The 18,934-nt window shown below is 40.1% G+C and overlaps 2 protein-coding genes across 11 annotated transcripts in view; both read left to right on the top strand.

The window, feature by feature from the left end:
• The window catches only part of PDE8B (phosphodiesterase 8B), a 253,777-nt gene that overhangs the window by 96,343 nt on the left and 138,500 nt on the right, over nt 1–18,934 (top strand). The gene's annotated exons all lie outside the window — the stretch shown is intronic.
• Nucleotides 12,172–17,205, top strand: LOC100970644 (alpha-aminoadipic semialdehyde dehydrogenase-like). Its single transcript, XM_034959923.2, has one exon. It carries the CDS (start codon nt 13,117–13,119, stop codon nt 14,329–14,331), a length of 1,215 nt encoding a protein of 404 aa, XP_034815814.2. The 5' UTR covers nt 12,172–13,116; the 3' UTR covers nt 14,332–17,205.

Genomic DNA, 18,934 nt, shown 5'->3' with positions numbered 1-18,934 from the left:
TCTGACAGTGGCAACATCAAACTGCAAAATATCATAGGCTTATTTGGTGGGGATTTTACTTCTGGATTTGTTCCTCTTGACATGAAAAACATATATTCTCTGCTTCACATCAAAAATGTAGGCTTACTTTTAAGTAGCTATATTTTTAAAATCTGTGTCCTGTTTTTGATCTAGTTTTTATCATATCTTGCATTTTACCTGCCATTTCTCTTCTTTCTCTTTTGTTCATTTTACAGGAAATGGGAGATCAGAGATGCTCAGATTTTTTCAGCATAGTTTCCCCTCACATCACAGCTCTCTCCTGTCTCTTTTATTCACAGTGAGACACTAAAGACTTCCCAGTGAGCAAATTTTTCACATAGGTGAAACTTACTCCATTAACCGCTAAAACTTTGAAGAATTATTATTTTAATCACTCTGGAAATACATTTCACAGTTCCTTCATTTGCAAAGTAAACTATGCATAAGATGTACATAGAATGTATGCCTATATTTCACAGAGTCAGAGCCAGCCTAGTGAGCTTTCACTTTTGTCCATGGTTTGGAGGCTGTTGAGCTAATCAGAGCTGTTTTCCTGGGCACCAAATGCTCTTATGTCTTGCCTCTGCCTACCACTCTCAGCTGCCATTTCCTGGGACCATCACTGGGTCTTTATAATTCTCATGTTTTCCTTATTGTAATGACAGCTGGCCGAGTTCACGTTCAAGTTTACCTCCACCTCTTCTATAGGTAAACGTCTCCCAGCTTCAGTACTCTAGAGCCACTGTCTTGCAGTTCCATGCTCCTGTTAGGTTCTGGTAGGTAGGAACCTGACTTCTGGCTAAAGGGAATAGGGGATGTAATACTAAGTTGTCATTACAAATCCCTTAGGCCTTACTGATAGCCTTGCTCAGGACATCCATTTTAGTTTTTCAACTACTGTGTTCTCGTGAGATGGAAATCATAAAGCCAAGTGTCTTTGAAGAATTCTACTTGAGATTCAGAACAAGACTCCATGTTATTTTTTAAAGAGAGATACTTCTTTTCTTTTTTTTGAGACGGAGTCTCACTCTGTCACCCTGGCTGGAGTACAGTGGCGCGATCTTGTCTCATTGCAAGCACTGCCTCCCGGGTTCACGCCATTCTCCTGCCTCAGCCTCCCGAGTAGCTGGGACTACAGGCACCCGCCACCACGCCCGGCTAATTTTTGTGTTTTTAATAGAGACGGGGTTTCACTGTGTTAGCCAGGATGGTCTCGATCTCCTGACCTCGTGATTCCCAAAGTGCTGGGATTACAGGCATGACCCACCGCGCCAGGCCCAAAGAGAGATAGCTTTTTTCAAGTTTTTGAGTGGCTAGTTTTGCATATTAATGCTAACACTGAAAATAGTACAAAATCAATTTTTTACGCTTTTTATCTTTTTCTTGACAAATACTAGTTTAAGTTGCTATTTCAAACTAGTTCATTCAGGGTATGAAATATACAATGGGGAAACTTTGAGACTCATGTTACTTCCTGTTGTTAGAGTGCTTGATTTAGTGCTTTAATTACCATACACTACTGAAACAAAGTGAATATACACCACCTTATGAAATCACTTATTTTCTTAAACTGTTTTGTTTCATCTACAATTACATCTTTATATCACATTTCACAAAATACTGGTGATTATGTGGTGTTCTAATGAGTGTGTATAGATAATAAAACTAAGAAAATGGAATTTAGATTTAGTGGGGCTACCACCTAAAAATTAAACTTGCTTAGTTCCAAATTTCCAATTCTTTGATGATTTGTATTGTAAACAGGATAGTTTTTTTATTACATTTACAGAACATGGGCATGACTTGAACAAAAGTTGCTATTCTTAAGTAAATTACTTTTATTTTATGCTGTATCTTGCCTTCTTGATGTTCTAGATGGTATGTCCTTTTAGTCCCACTAGAGTCTGTAATGCTACTGTAGTTCCCAGCTTCCAGTTGTCATCTGTGTGGTGATGCCATAAGCATTGGAAAGTGCACTGTCCTTATAGCCAGAAAGCACTGGTTCCTTCACCCTGTAGCTGTGGCTCTCCTCCCCGTCAAGCCTCTTTTTTTAAAAGCCAACGCTTATTGAGGACTTCAGGTTATATGCCGTGTGTCACGTGTTTTCTAGATGTTCCTCCTTTTAATTATCACAAGAAGCCTATGATGCAGGTATTAGTATCCACATTTTACAAATATGCAGACTCAGGCCCAGAGAGGTTGAATAACTCCAAGGTTATCCAGCTGGTTAGTGACAAAGGTGGGATCTGAATACAGGTCTTACTTCCAAAGTCTGCACTTGAATTACCTCCTGTACCACCTGTGCTCCTCTGTGCCTCTCTGAACCAACTTTGGGTTTTCTGTGAAGTGAGAGTGATAATCTCAGTCTCATGGGGTTGTCCAGGGGCACAAGTGAGGCAAGGGAGGCAGAGCATCCTTGTCTTATGCTGCACTTGAGCAATATAGGTAGTCCAGCCTAGACAGTCATCTTCTTTTCATTGCATGCCTTTCCCTATTTCTGGATTATAGATAGCAGTGTCTCCCACCTGGGCCAGCTTTATCCTGACGCCCAGCATACACCCCACCTCTGGGTTGGTGTGCATCGAGGAAGTGCAAATAAAGTGGAATATGCCTCATTAAGCAGGAAAGTGAGAGCCGTACCTGGGCTCTTTATCTTCTGACAGATAGGATCATTCCCAAGGTCGTGAGAGTGCAGGGGATTGGGTGCCAACCAGGACACTGAAGAGCTCCCGGAGCCTGTGCATGGTGTCTAGCCCTTCTGTCTTCAGGCAGTCACGTGCAAGCCCTCCCCTGGAAGGATTGTCAGACCACACCTGTGCCACTGCTGCTGTCTCCTCCCTGTCCTCTTGCAGGAGGGTGTGTGTGTGTGTTTTAAATTTCCAATTTACTATGGACCAAGACCCTTAAAAAATACAATGAAAACAAATTTCTGGAAAAATAGTTTTTAAAAAGGCATTCAAAATGTAAGCATAGCATTTTATTAGAAGATTCAACAGCAAGAAAGTAACATTGCAAAAATGTCCTGGCAATGCCAAATTGCTGGAAGTTTCTAAGCACTTATTGTCAATTTTTTTCCTAATCTCTTTACTGTTGGGTAGCAGTTCACAGACTGGCCAGGTGCGGTGGCTCACGCCTGTAATCCCAGCACTTTGGGAGTCCAAGGCCGGCGGATCACAAGGTCAGGAATTTGAGACCAGCCTGACCAACGTGGTGAAACCCTGTCTCTACTGAAAATACAAAAAAAATTAGCTGGGTGTGGTGGTGCATGCCTGTAATCCCAGCTACTCAGGATGCTGAGGCAGAAGAATCGCTTGAACCGGGGAGGTGGAGGCTGCAGTGAGCTAAGATCGCGCCACTGCGCTCCAGCCTGGGTGACAGAGAGAGACTCTGTCTCAAAAACAAACAAACAAACAAACAAAGAAACAAAAAACAGTTCACAGACCACCACCAGTGCACAGACTGCCGGCCCAGAGCCTACCCTGACTGAGGTGGGCACTTCATATGTGAATGCAGGTCCACCTGCCGAGGGGCTGGAGGTGTGCTTGCTGCTGTAAACTTGCTCTGTGGAATGCGTGCGCAAGCCCCAGGCCACAGTGCCCGTGGAAGTGCCACTTCCCTGCTGCCCTTCATGACACCACTGCCCTTGTGACTTGGCCTCTACCTCAGCTCCAGTTTCATTCTGTTTGCCTGGTGCTGGAGCTCATTCCTGAACCTAACTGGTTTAGTGTCTGTGGTACTGAGAGGGTCTTCCAGCGTCCCTCCCCGAGGCCTAGATTCTGTTGTCTGGATGCCTAGCTGTTGGCCAGGATTCTAATCCAATGTTTTAGTTTCCTCTTGTTGCTGCAACAAATTGCCGCAAATTTAATGACTTAAAACAACAAAACATTATTCTCTTGTAGCTCTGGAGGCCAGAAATTCAAAATGAATCTTATGGGATAAAACCAAGGTGTTGGCAGGGCTGACTCCTTCTGGAGGCTCTAGGGCAGAAATCACTCTTGCCTCTTCCCAGCTTCTGGTGGCTGCCAGCATTCTGTAGCCTACGGCCACCTTATCCCAGTCTCTGCCTCCATTGTCACATTGCCTTTTCCTCTTCTGTTGCCAAATCTCCATTCGCCTCCCTCTTATGAGAACACTTTTGATTAGAGGTAGGCCCCCCACCCCAATAATCCAAAATGGTCTTTCCACCTTAAAGTTCTTAACACAATCACACTGGCAAAGTCCTTTTTGCCCTGCAAGGTGGCATTCATAAGTTCCAGGGATCAGGACCTGGATTTCTTTGGAGGGTATTATTCAGCCTACCACGACGATGCTTGGGAATTCGTGTCATTATCACTTCACCCCCTGTAAATTTTGCTTCTATTGTGCACTACTCCAACCCCTACCCCACCTCAACTGGACTACCCGGTATATGGGATCATTTGTAGGGGCGATCTGAGGTTTTCAGAGTCCGGGGGTGTTGGTGGCAGCTAATACTTAGTAATGTGTGTTTCAGATTCTCTGCTAAGGACTTTATATACTATCCCATTTAACAGTCACATCAACCCAAGAGGTACTGTGGCCTGGGGAAGCCACATGCAATCCTGTTCAGCCTGACTTCAGAGCCAGAGTCCTTACCTGCTAACTGCCCCGTGGACAGAGGCAGACCCTGTGATTTGGGCTGAATTTAAGCATGTCTCTTCCCCACAGGGACCAGCCACATGGCAGTCCTAGTGCTCCAGCCTGGCCCTGTGGTCCCAGCTTCTTTTCTTTCCCAGATAGCCTGCAGGATGCACCTTCCCAAGAGTGGACAGCCAGGATGAGCTTATTCAGCTCTCTCCCAGCAGGATACGTACAGCTCAGGAACCCAAGCAGAGGACTGTGTGAATAACCCTGAGTTTCCAGGCAATCTGGCTCTCAGCCCCCACACTGGGCTGCCCCTTGGACAGGCAGGGAGTTGGCAGTCAGCAGACGCTGGCTGAGTTTGGATTTGTTTGCTGATCCTGTCATGATATGTCATTAAACATTCCTGGCTGGAAGTCAGACATGAGAGTGCTGGAGGGTGTTCTCACACCCCTGTGCTGTGGGGAGGCCTTCCCTTCTTTCTGGCTGCCCTGGTACCCTCTAGAGCCTCCTATCTGCTGCTCGGAGGCAGTGCCTGCAGCGGCTGGACTCCTGCAGCAGCTGGAGGTGGAGGAAAGACTCTTAGGCCGTGAGTCCTCTTCTTCCGACAGCGAATTTGAGCCCTGGTGGAGCAATGTCCGGCATGCTCAGGAAAGTGTGAAATCTAGAACTCTCTGTAGTGGCCTGAGGCAATAGTCAGACATGGCTGGTAGAGCTGTGCTGCCTCAGAAGTCATCCTGGATAAGCTGCTCTGGATCCCCATCGTGGAAGCATAAAATGTCAAGCAGAAGGAGATTATGAGAATTAGAACCTAAGCCCTGTGCTGACCTCGGGGAGCACTCCCTGGGGCTACCTTTGCTGGGAGGTGCCTGGCCCAGACCTGTCCAACCTGGGCCTGCAGCCAGGAACATTCTCCCAGAGTAGCAATTTTATTAAATTCCCTGTAATATACATGTTTTAATAATAAAAGTATGGATATATTATTGATGAGGATACAAATAGCTTTACGTCTTTTACATTATGTAAGTAAGCACTGAAGTTATTTCTTTTTTAAAAAAATAGACTTAATTTTTTTACAGCATTTTTAGATTCACAGCAGAATTTTGCAGAAAATAGAGTTCTCATATATTCGAAACCCTGCACCACCCCCCACCCCCTGGAGCCATATGCACAGCCTCTTCCACTGTCAACATCCCCCACCAGAGTGGTACATTTGTTACAATTGATGAGCCAACACTGACAACAACATAATTATCCAGAGTCCATAGTTTACATTAGGGTTCACTCTTGATGTTGTACATTCTGGGGAGTTTGACAGGTATACACCACTGTAGTATCATCCAGAAAAGTTTCACTGCCCTAAAAATCCTCTGTGCCCCACCTATTCATCCCTCCCTTCCCACTAATTCCTGACAACCACTGATCTTTTTAATATCTCTACAGTTTTGCCTTTTCCAGAATGTTATATGGTTGGAATCATACAGTATATGGCCTTTTCGGATTGACTTGACTCCTTTCACTTAGTAATATGTGTTTAAGGTTCCTCCATGTCTCTTCAGGGGTTGACAAACTATTTCTTTTTAGTGCTGAGTAATATTCCATCATTAGAATGTACCACAATTTATTTATCCAGCCACCTACTGAAAGACAGCTTAGTTTCTCCAAGTTTGGGCAATTATGAATAAAGCTGCTGTAAACATCTGTGTGCAGGTTTTGTGTAGACATAAATTTTCAGGTTATCTGAGTAAATATCAAGGAATGCAATTTGCTGGATTATATGGAAAGAGTATGTTTAGTTTTGTAGGAAACCAAGTCTTCCAAAGTGACTCTACCATTTTGCATTTTCACTGACAATGAATTAGAGTTCCTGATGCTCCACGTCCTTGCCAGCATTTAGTGGTGTCAGTGCTTGCAATTTTTCCATTATAATAGGTGTATACTGGTATTTCATTGTTGTTTTAATTTGCATTTCCCTAATGATATGATGCAGAGCATCTTTTCACATGCTTATTTGACATCTGTGTATCTTCTTTGGTGAGGTGTCTTTTCAGATCTTTTACCCATTTATTAATAGGTTGTTCATTTTCTTATGGTTGAGTTTTAAGAGTTCTTTGTGAATTTTGGTTAACAGTCATTTATCAAAATAATTTTGCAAATATTTTCTTCCTGTCTGTGATGTCTTCCCATTCTCTTGACAGTATCTTTTGCAGAGCAGAAATTTTTAACTTTAAAGTAAGTCTAACTTATCAATTACTTCTTTCATGGTCATGCCTTTGGTGTCGTACCTAAAAAGTCATTGCCAAACTCAAGATCGTTTAGATTTCCCCTATGCTATCTTCTAGGAGTTTTATAGTTTTGCATATTACATTTAGGTTAGATTTCCTTTTTATAAACTTTTTGATTGAAGAATAATATGCAAACAAAAGTTTAAAAGTCATAAGTATACAAGTTGATGAATTATCACAAAGTGAACACATTCATAACTATCACACAGATTAAGCAATAGAACCAGTACTTCAGAAGCCTCTCTTGTCCCCTTTCTCAATCATAACTCCCTCCCTTTCTATTCAGACTTTTAAAACCATAGGGTAATGTTGCGTGTTTTTGAACGTTAAGTAAAATGAAGTAATATAGCATATGCTATTTTATGTCTGGCTTCTTTTGCTTAATGTTACATTTCAGAAATAATCCATCTTATTGGGTGTTGCAGTGTTTAATACATTTGCATTGCCATGTAGTCTTCCATTATGTGATTACATCACAATTCAATGTTAATGGACATTTGAGATGTTTCCATTTGGAGCGGTCATGAATAATGCTGCTGTAAACATTCTTGGACATATCTTTTGGTGCTCATTGGGCACATTCCTATTGGGTATTTACCTAAGATAGATAGTGAGTGTCACTGTATTTCCAGTTTGTGCCCCACTGTCCCAGCTTATGCCTAGACGTCCAGAGTAATAATTTTCCTCCCTTTCATTTTCAGAAGTGTCCCAGTTTGGCTAATAAATGAATTATGTCTTTTGATGAATAGAAATTTAATGTAGTCCAAGAAATCTTTTCCTACCCCGAAGTCATGAAGACAGATGCCTGTATAATCTTTTAGAAGCCTTATTGTTTTAGTTTTTACAGTATTTTATGTTCACCTAGATAAAATAACCTTTTATATTTACCACTTGTATGCTCTTTATTCACTCCTCAACAGTCAGGTTTCCTTCTGGTATCATTTCCTTTAATCTGAAATAATTATTGTCATATTTCTTATAACAAAGATCTGTGGGCAATGAACTGTCCTTAGTTTTACTTTGTCCAGAAATGTCTTAACTTGAAAGCTGTTGTTCCTGTTTTCTGTTTCCGTAGTTTCTCATGAAAATTTAGCAGTCATCTGAATCATTGTCCCACTGTGTGTATTGTGTAGTTTTTCTCGGGCCGCTTTTGTCTTTGGCTTTCAGCAGATTAATTACAATGTGCCTAAACATAGTTTTCTTTGTATTTTTCCTGTCTGTCATTTGTTGACTCCTTAAATCTGTAAATATATGCCATTTAGCAAATTTGGAAAATTTCCCATCTATTTTTTTCCCAAATGCTTTTATCTCCTCTCACTTTTCTCCACCTGGGACTTCAATTACTAATGTTAGGCCTTTTGATACTGCCCACAGATCCCTAGGTCTCTGTTTATTTTTTTCAATCTTTTTCTCTGTTCTTCAGATTGGACAATTTGTATTGATGTATTCATGTTCAGAGACTTTTTCCTCCCTAATCTCTAGTCTGTTATTAATCCCATACAGTGAATATTTATTTCCAATATTGTATTTTTTCAGTTCTAAAATTCTCATTTGTTCTTACGTTTTCTATTTTTGGCTGAGAGTTCTTCTTTATTTGTTACGAGTTTTTTCTTTATTTTTCTGCACTGAGGTTAATCATAATAGTGATATTAAAGTCTTTGGGAATTCCAACATCTGGGTCATCTCAGGGTTGCCATTATGTTTCTTAGGTGATGTGATTTGGGATTGTATCATGGGCATTGTGGATGATATGTTGTGGAGGCTCTTTATTGTTTCATTTTAGCAGGCGATTAGCTTGATTACACTCACAGTGTAAACATGATGTCACCTGAGGTGGGTGGCAGCTCAAATCTCAGTTCAGAGATTTTTAAATTTTTAGTTGGACTCCTGAAAATCTTCCCTGTGCATGAACAATTCCAGGATCAGCCAGAGATGTGAGCAGAGTTTGTACACAAAATTTAGGTTCCCTCCTCATTCCCTAGTAACTCTGGTTGCCCTAGGCTCCATCTTCTGGTTCCTTAGGCAAGATTGATGGTAGGTTCTCCATCACAGTTGGACCGTCCCATGCCGTGGTGTGACTGTGGCCTGCCCTCATGGCAAAACTGAAAAACTAGGTAACTCACCTAGATGCTAGATTCCTTCTCCAGATCTTTCTCCAAATCCGCCTGCTTTTGTTCACTCTCCAGAGCCCTTAGGTTGTCATTTTTTGTGTGTTTTGTTAAAGTGTGTTGTTATTATCAGTGAGAGGGTTGGTGGTTATAGGAATTTACTCGTTCTTACTGGAAGAGGACCCCAGTTCATTGACATTAAATATAATTAGTCATGTATTTGCATTTAATGCTGCTATCTTACTATTTATATTATACCCACCTATTCTATTCAGAATGTTTTTCTTATCTTGATTTCTATCCATTTAAATATTTTCCATTTCCTCCTCTTTTAGCTTATCAGTTAGCTCCCTGTTTATACCCTTTTTGTAATTAGTAGAAATTACAAAATTACTTTTACCTTGTTAACCCAATGTTAATATCTCTACCCTTCTTTAACACAGTAGAAGGAATGTAGAATACTTAAATTCCAGTTATTTCCCTCCAGATTCCATGCTCCTGTTGTCATGCATTTTAATTCTATGTATTTTTAAATCCCAGAAGAAATTACTGTCATTTTCGACACTCAATATTCATTTAGATTTACACACAAATTTACCTTTTCTAAATGACATTATTTTCTCCATCTGTGAGCTTCCATCTGAGATCATTTGCCTTCTTTCTAAAGACCACCCTTTATTATTATTATTTTTAGTGCAAGAGTTCTAGTAACAAATTCTCTGTTTTTGTTTGTCTGGAAATTCTTTTATTATTATTATTATATTGAAGTATATTTTTACTAAGTATAGAGTTCCAGGTTGCCACGTATTTTATTTCAGCATTTTGAAGATATAATTTCATTGTGTCCCACCTCCCATTATTTCTGTTTTTCCTTGGCTATTTTTAAACGTTTTTCACCTATATTTTGCTTTTACCAGTTCTTCTTTAATGCACTTAGGTATTTTTTTTTCTTCATATTTTTTTTTCTCTTCAGGGCCTACAGTGCTTCTTGACTTTGCAGCTTGATTTGTTTCTTCAATATTGGAATATTCTCCACCATTTTCTCTTCAAATATTGTTCCTGACGCGTTCTCTCTTTCTAATCCTACTGAGAGTGAAATTACATGTATGTGACACCTTTTCTCTGTGTCCTGGATGCCTCTTACATTCTTCTTATATTTGCCATCCTTTTGTCTCCCTGCACCTTAGTCTGGATCTTTTTTTTTTTTTTTCTGACATATATTCCAGTTCCCCAGTTCTCTGTTCACTGTGTCTAATATCCATATAAACCCATCCATCTGGTAACTGATTTTAACAATGGTAGTTTTATGACTAAAATTTCCACTTGATTTTTAAAATGTTTTCTAGTTCTTTGTCAAAATGTTGTTTCTTGTCTTTTAATTCTTTGAACATATTTTCAAGTCTGTGTGTGTAACCCCAGTATCTGGATCTTCCACATGTCTGTTTAATGTTTTTTCCCTCTCTTGGCTTTTGGTCAACCTTTTTTTCCCCTTATAACTGGTTATTTCTTCTGAGCACTGGATTTTAAGTTTAGAGATAATTTGATGCTCTGAATGATGGCATATTCCCGCAGACAGAATTTAGTTTTTCTTCTAGTTGGCAGCTGGGAAGGGGACAGGCAATAATAACTCAGTGACTGAGATGAGTCAAAGAACCATTTCGTCCTATGTGAAGGCTGGCCTATCTCCAGGTGAATTCTGTTCCTAGATTGCAGCTCATTGGGGTCCCCATTGAAAACCTAACATGTTTGCCAAGGTCCTCACTCTCTGATGGGCCCTGAACTCCAGTTTTATCCTTCCATTTCTGTGTGGTGGATGGAAGCTCTGCTCAGCTTCTCAGCTTCTGGAATTGTCAATGGCCTTCAGGGATATGGACACCAAAAGCCACATTTTCCTTCTTGCCTTCCTTTCTCTCGCAGATCTTGGTCTGACAAAGTCTCACTGCACTGGTATCTATCTGATACTTTCAAATAGATTTTTAAAACTTCTTTCCAATTTCTCTAGTTATTCTTATTGGAGAGTCGGCCCAAGAAAAGTAAGGTTCAGAGAGAATAAATAAATTGTCCAGGGTCATACAGACCCTGAAAGTAGAATCTCTATGAAATCTATTTAAATAGGTGGCACAAGACCAGAGAAATCTGAGACTTACAGCAGCCTGCACGCCCAGCCTTCACCATCCTTTGTCATTTGGGTATTAAGTTTGACAATTGCTATGTTTAACTCTCTTGTTTTACAAAACTGATATCCATAGAGATGGTGTGATTTGTCCATGACCACACAGCGAGGTAATATGTGAGTTGGGGTAAAATCTAGGTCTGTGCTCCTCGGTTTTTTCCTGTTAAATCTTGCTGCCCCCATCTTTTTTTTTTTTTTTTTTATTGTTACTTAGGTACCCAGACCTACATCCCAGCTTTAGTAAGACATCTCAGTGCTCAGTGGTCCAAGAAGATTCTTCTCATTTGTAGAAAATTGTCCTTGATTTATGCAGCCACAACCACATATGAGTGTCACCTGTTACCTTCTTTTTTCCCCTCTTTCTTCGCTTCTCTTTTTATCTCTGAATTTTTACATTGCCACTGACATCTTGCCTGTGGCTAATAGACACGTCCACACTGAGAGACATGCTCTAGTAGAGTGGGTTCAGGACTGCATAATTAGTTTGTCCTCTTTTATGCCTGGGAATATTATATCTGATTTTCTAAAAGGTTTTGAAACATAAGGTGAAAAGGGAAATGATAAAATAAGGCATTTGAGATTTTTAAACTCATGATCAGCTGCTTCCCTTGAAAATAATTCATAATCTCTTCCAGAATTGCTAGTAAAGGCTTTTAACTTTTGTGGTTTATCTGCTGTTCTCTTAAGCACATGGTATATATTTACAGGTTCTTACCTTAAATTTTAGGCAGAATCATGAATTAGATACTGGGAATAAAGCTGACCAGAAGTAAATCATTTCCCACATCTTATCTTTGTAAGGCCTGAAAATGTGATATTCCACGCTGTTTTTGAAGAGAAAGCATTTTGGTGGTTACCAGGAGGAAAGAATGGGGCAGGTTGGAAGTGTCACTGGTCTGGCAGCCTGGAGACCTCAATTTTATCCCATTGTGACCTCTCACTTATGTGTGACCTTGGACACATCACATACAATTTAGGCCTTATTTGGCAATATGTAAAATGAAAAGGTTGGACAAGATACCCCTTGGGAGCCTTACAATTCTCAAATTTTTGGAAAACTATCCTTTACTGTGAGGCCAGTGTCTGGAACAGCATTTTGTAATATGAATGAGGACTTAAAGCAATTTTTTATTTCCTGTGATCTTGTGGGAAGAGGGTGGGTAAAGTTAGATAATCTAGAAGTTGACATTTGTGTTTTCATGTAAGCAAGTCAAATGTTCTGGACTACATTTTGTTTCAAGCTAAAGAGCTTATGCTGTGATGACCCAGCTTATTAAGTTAGATAACAAATGTAAGGCACCTATTTCATTTCCTTATCACTGTGGGGCTCAGTAAGGAGTTTCCAAAAGAATGAATGAGAGATTATCATCATAATATCTATCACTTATCAACTGCCTGCTGTGCCAAGATACATCCGTGAGTAATACAGATTTGGCATCTGTCCTCTCCAAGGGGTAAGTATTATTACCCCTAGTTCCACGTGTGGAAAATGAATTCCAATCTGGTCTTACATTAAAAACCATTGATGTGGCGTCTGCCTCGCGCACTGTGTGTGCACGCTGCAAAGACCAGCAAGCTCCTTGGATCTTGGAGCAGGCCTGCTGCCTTCATGTCCACTCTCCTCATCAATCAGCCCCAGTATGCATGGCTGAAAGAGCTGGGGCTCTGAGAGGAAAATGAGGGCGTGTATAATGGAAGCTGGGGAGGCCGGGGAGAGGTTATTATGACCTGTTGCTCTGCTAACAACTAGCCAATAGCAAGAGTCCGACAGGCCAGTGTGGCAGACTATGAAGAAACTGTAAAGAAAGCAACAGAAGCATGGAAAATCTGGGCAGATATTCCTGCTCCAAAACGAGGAGAAATAGTAAGACAGATTGACGATGCCTTGCGGGAGAAGATCCAAGTACTAGGAAGCTTGGTGTCTTTGGAGATGGGGAAAATCTTAGTGGAAGGTGTGGGTGAAGTTCAGGAGTATGTGGATATCTGTGACTATGCTGTTGGTTTATCAAGGATGATTGGAGGACCTATCTTGCCTTCTGAAAGACCTGGCCATGCACTGATTGAGCAGTGGAATCCTGTAGGCCTGGTTGGAATCATCACGGCATTCAATTTCCCTATGGCAGCGTATGGTTGGAACAACGCCATTGTCATGATCTGTGGAAATGTCTGCCTCTGGAAAGGAGCTCCAACCACTTCCCTCATTAGTGTGGCTGTCACAAAGATAATAGCCAAGGTTCTGGAGGACAACAAGCTGCCTGGTGCTATTTGTTCCTTGACTTGTGGTGGAGCAAATACCGGCACAGCAATGGCCAAAGATGAACGAGTGAACCTGCTGTCCCTCACCGGGAGCACTCAGGTGGGAAAACAGATGGCCCTGATGGTGCAGGAGAGGTTTGGGAGAAGTTTGTTGGAACTTGGAGGAAACAGTACCATTATTGCCTTTGAAGATGCAGACCTCAGCTTAGTTGTTCCATCAGCTCTCTCCACTGCTGTGGGAACAGCTGGCCAGAGGTGTACCACTGCGAGGCAACTGTTTGTACATGAAAGCATCCATGATGAGGTTGTAAACAGACTTAAAAAGGCCTACGCACAGATCCGAGTTGGGAACCCATGGGACCCTAATGTTCTCTATGGGCCACTCCACACCAAGCAGGCAGTGAGCATGTTTCTTGGAGCAGTGGAAGAAGCAAAGAAAGAAGGTAGCACAGTGGTCTATGGGGGCAAGGTTATGGATCGCCCTGGAAATTATGTAGAACCAACAATTGTGACAGGTCTTGCCCACGATGCATCCATTGCACACACAGAGACTTTTGCTCCGATTCTGTATGTCTTTAAATTCAAGAATGAAGAAGAGGTCTTTGCATGGAATAGTGAAGTAAAACAGAGACTTTCAAGTAGCATCTTTACCAAAGATCTGGGCAGAATCTTTCGCTGGCTTGGACCTAAAGGATCAGACTGTGGCACTGTAAATGTCAACATTCCAACAAGTGGGGCTGAGATTGGAGGTGCCTTTGGAGGAGAAAAGCACACTGGTGGTGGCAGGGAATCTGGCAGTGATGCCTGGAAACAGTACATGAGAAGGTCTACTTGTACTATCAACTACAGTAAAGACTTTCCTCTGGCCCAAGGAATCAAGTTTCAGTAAAGGTGTTTTAGATGAACATCCCTTAATTTGAGGTGTTCGGCAGCTGTTTTTTGAAGGAGACAAAGAAAATTAAAGTTTTCCCTGAATAAATGCATTATTATGACTGTGACAGTGACTAATCCCCCTGTGACCCCAAAGCCCTGATTAAGTCAAAAGACTCCTTTTTTAAAAATCAAAATAAAATTGTTACAACATTAAAAAAAAAAAACCATTTACCACTTAGCAACATTGGCAGCTTTAGTTCTCCAGCAGCCTACATTTTGTGCTAAGGAGCAAAGTAATCTTCCATTTACCAAGAGCTTTTTTTGCTTTTTAATGATGTATTAAATTAAACACCCACTCACCAAATATCTGTGAGTGTTGGTTGCGCAGATGGATTTGAGTGTTTGGTGCTGGGATGCATCTTGTCACAGCTGATCACTTACTGGTTCTCTGACTGTGGTTGGGTGGAGTTGGCATCTGTCTCCTAGGTTCCTCCTGCCCCCAACAGTTTGTGGTTATGGTGATAAAATTATTGTGTGATAAATATCATGGCAGACGTATAAACAGAGGAAAGGGGACAGCAATTGAAAGAGTATCAAACACACTTTAAGGTTCTAACTGTTTCAGTTACCAAGGCTCAGGAAGGCGTATGTTGTGTGTTAAGGGATCCAGAGTCACTCAGACAGTGTTCCTCTCCCTCTAGCAGGGTATGAAAATACTAATGGCCCCAGACCCTCATCATCACTGTGAAATTCACTGTAAAATCTTTGGAATTTTGATGAGTCAAAAGTGGAATCTGGTTATTTTGATTTGCATTTTTGGATTGCCAGAGAGGCTGAGCATTGCTGCCTGGTTTTACAGCCCATTTGTGTATTTGTTTTGAGCATTGCTTGTCCTTTTCTTGACCCTTTTTAATTGGGATGTTCGCCTGTTTTATTATTGTCTTAGTAGAGATTCAAAAAACTCTAATAAGGATGCCAATCCCTTTACTATCATATATTACTAATATTTTTTCTCAGTTTTGTATTTAAATATTTATTATGCTTTTTAATATGTTTTTCTTACTAAAAACCTAACAATCTTTTCTTGGTTTATGTGTTTGATGTTATTTTTAACAAAAGCCTTCCGGGCCCTTGAATGCTGGAAATGTTCACTTAAATTGTTTTTCAATATTCTCATGGGATTTTTTTTCTCATTTAAAATTTTAATCTATCTGGAAGTAATTTGGGTATATGTCATGATGCATAGAGCTGACTTAATTTTTCTCCATATAGTTAACCAGTTATCTCAATATTATTATTGAATTATCTATTACTTTCTCACTGATATAAAATGACATTTTTATTATATAATAAATCACATATATCGCTTTATATATATGTATAGATATGTGTAAAATTGGGTCAGTTCTAGATTTTATCTTTTCGTTGATCTCTCTGCTGGAAGCATACTATTTTGATAGTTGTATCTTTGAAGTATTATTGTCACAACTGGCAGAGCAAAATACTTGTAACTCTTCACAGTTTTATTAGCCAGTGGCTGGAATTTATTCCTCTATATGGATTTGAGAATCATTTCACAAGTTTAAAAAGTTGTGCCAGTGTATTTATAGCAATTAGTATATACGTTAATTTAAGAGAGACTTAGCATTTTTTTAGTACTGGTTTTCCACCCAGGAAAACAGCATCTCATTCCATTTATTTCAGTCATATTTTCTGACACTCAGATAGTCTGAGTGTGCGATATGACGTGTTAAGGCACAGGTTCTGGAGTCAGAGAGTCTCAGTTCAAATCCAAGTCTAGCCATTTATTAGCTTGTATATCAGTGAAAGGTTTTCCCCAGTGAGTGGGACATAGTGTTGCTCAGTAAACATTTGTTGAAGAAATGTTTGAATGAAATAATTTATTCCTAAATTTTTTGTTTTTGCAGTTGTGAATGAGTTTTAGTCTGCATCCTTGCCAGCAATTAACATTGTCAGTTTTTTAGATTTTAGCCCTTCTACTAGGTGTGTTTTAATTAGTAATTCCCTGGTGGCAAATGATGGCAAGCATCTTCTTTGGTGAGGTGTCTGTTCAGATCTTTTGTCCATTTGTTAATTGGGTGTTTGTTTTCTTAATGTTGAGTTTTCAATGTTCTTTGTGTATGTTGGATATAAGTCCGGTGTCACATTTATGTTTGAAAATATCCTCTCCTCATATGTGGTTTGTGTTTTTATTCTTCCCATAGCTTATTTTGAAAGCAGAAGTTTTTAATGTTAATATAATCCAATTTACTATTTTTTTCTTTCATGGATCCTGCTCTGTAGTATAATTTTAAGCCCCTTATATCAACTCATAAAAACAGACAGGGCAATAATGTAAATTGACAGAGCACACAGTCCATAAGCAGCATCTTTCATAAAACTAAGGATTAGAGTATATGTCTATAAACTAAAAAATATGAGCAGTTAGGGCCAAACCACTGACCGTAACAAAGAAGTCTGCAGGAGGAAGCAGCTGGCAGACAAACAGACTTCTGGGGATCCCAGGGCTGGGGACCCAGATACTTCTCTCAACACTTGTCCCAAGAAGGGGACAGTCCCCCAGGAGTGGAGGGCTTGCTGTTGATGTGAACACATTCGCTTAAAGTGGAGGGGGCTTCCCAGGCTCCAGTTGGCAAACAGTAAGGACAAATGAGAAAAGTATGCCCACAAAGCAGAGGAGAAACTGCAACCTAATATTTCAAATGAGCTAAAAGAAATTAAGAAAATGATTAAAAGTTACAAAAGAACAGGATGAATGCAAATTAAAAAAAACACAGGTTACATAATTAGACAACAGAAAAATATGAAAGGGAATTGATTACTCAGAAAAGAAATAGAAATAAAAGCAAAAAAAATCTAGGAAAGGAAGGTTGTACTGGAAGAAATATAAGAGTGAATAAACAGTGCAGAAAGCACTGTATAGAAATTGGAAAGGAAGAAGAAAAACACAGAAATAAAGAAGACAAGAAACTATTTGAGAAGTGATAGAATGCAAGACAGGCAAAGGAGCTCCACAAATATATGATGATTCATTATATAATATATATATGATATATATAATATATATTATATCTATCTAGATAGGTCCACATATATAATACATATACATATATAACTCCTCTATATAATAGGAGTCTCTGAAAAGAAAAAACCAAACCCCGTTGTGTACTGGGAAAATCAATCCAAAAGGACAACATCAATGCATATTCTAGTAACATAATTGCACTATAAAGGAAAAAAGTCTTTTGGGGCATCTAGGCAAAAAGACCAAGTCGTTTATAAGGAAAAGAAATCAGATTGGCATCAGAACCTGAGAGCAATGCTTTAAGCCAGGAAATACTGGAGAAAATATGTTAAAGATAATCTAGAAAAGAAAAAGTGAGCCAATTATTCTACATTCAGCCAAACTGGACCCTCAAATATAAGAACCGCAGACAAAACTGTGTGAACATGCCAGACCTCGGGAATGAATTTCCCATTAACCCTTCTTGAAGAACCTTCTGACAATTACTGTGACTGGAGAAGCTTTAGCATAAGGAGTGGTGGTTGACATGTGAGACTTTGGGGTACGTTAGCTTCTGGTGAGACCCCTGGCTTTCTCAGAATTCCATAAGTGTTCTTGATCCAAAGACAGCTGTGAAAACTGGTTCTATGATCCCTTGGTTGGAATACCATTTCTCCTCTGCTCAGGTGTTGGCTTTGACTCCAGTCATTTGGCTTGTGATTATTTCATATCCCTCCTTTTAAGAAGCCACACACCAATGCACCTGTAGCTTGTGTGGCCTATTGCCCACCCAAAGGATACATATCATCAGATCTCTCTAATATCAACAAGGGGAAGTCATTTGTTTCCATTGAGATTCTTTCTGTTTAAACACAGGAGAGCTCATTCAACCTTATTTAATAAGGAGAAAAAAGGCAATTAATTGGCTCACCTAACTGAAAAATCCAGAGTTAGATATGGCTTTGGGCAAGTCTTGATCTGGTAATTTGGAAGTGTTGCAAAGGATCTTGTTTCTTTCCATTTCTCCACTCTGCTTTCCATGGTGTTGCTTTCATTCTCACATGGTGTCAAGATGTTACGAGAAACAACCTCACTACACATTTCTTTTTGATGAACAGTGAGAATATTTATTAAAAGTAGAATAGCTTTTTCCCAGCATTGCTAGCAAAATCCTGGGATAAACTGAGTGGACTAGCCCAAGTCAAATGACTACCCCTAACCAATTGCTGTAGCAGTCCAAGTCACGTGACTACTCCTAACCAATTGCTATAGCCAGGAAAATGAAATGCTTAGTTATGGTTACCTGTCCTCCTCTTCTTCCTCCTCCTCCTCTTCTTTATCTTCTTCTTCTTTTTTCTTCTTCTTTTTTCTTCTTTTTTTCTTCTTCTTTCTCTCCCTCCTTTTCCTCCTCATCTTCCTTCTCTTCCTTTTCCTCTTCTTCTTTCTCTCCTTCTCCTTCTTCTTATTTCTTCTTTCTTCTTCTTGTTTCACTCTGTCACCCAGGCTGGAGTGCAGTGGTATAAACATGGCTCACTGCAGCCTCAACCTCCTGGGCTCAAGCAATTCTCCCACCTCAGCCTCCTGAGTAGCTGGG

The sequence above is a fragment of the Pan paniscus genome, chromosome 4 (genome assembly GCF_029289425.2).
Source record: "Pan paniscus chromosome 4, NHGRI_mPanPan1-v2.0_pri, whole genome shotgun sequence".
NCBI classification, from domain to species: domain Eukaryota; kingdom Metazoa; phylum Chordata; class Mammalia; order Primates; family Hominidae; genus Pan; species Pan paniscus.
The sequence above is the reverse complement of the archived record's forward strand: the minus strand, read 5'-3'. Positions and strand labels throughout refer to the sequence as shown.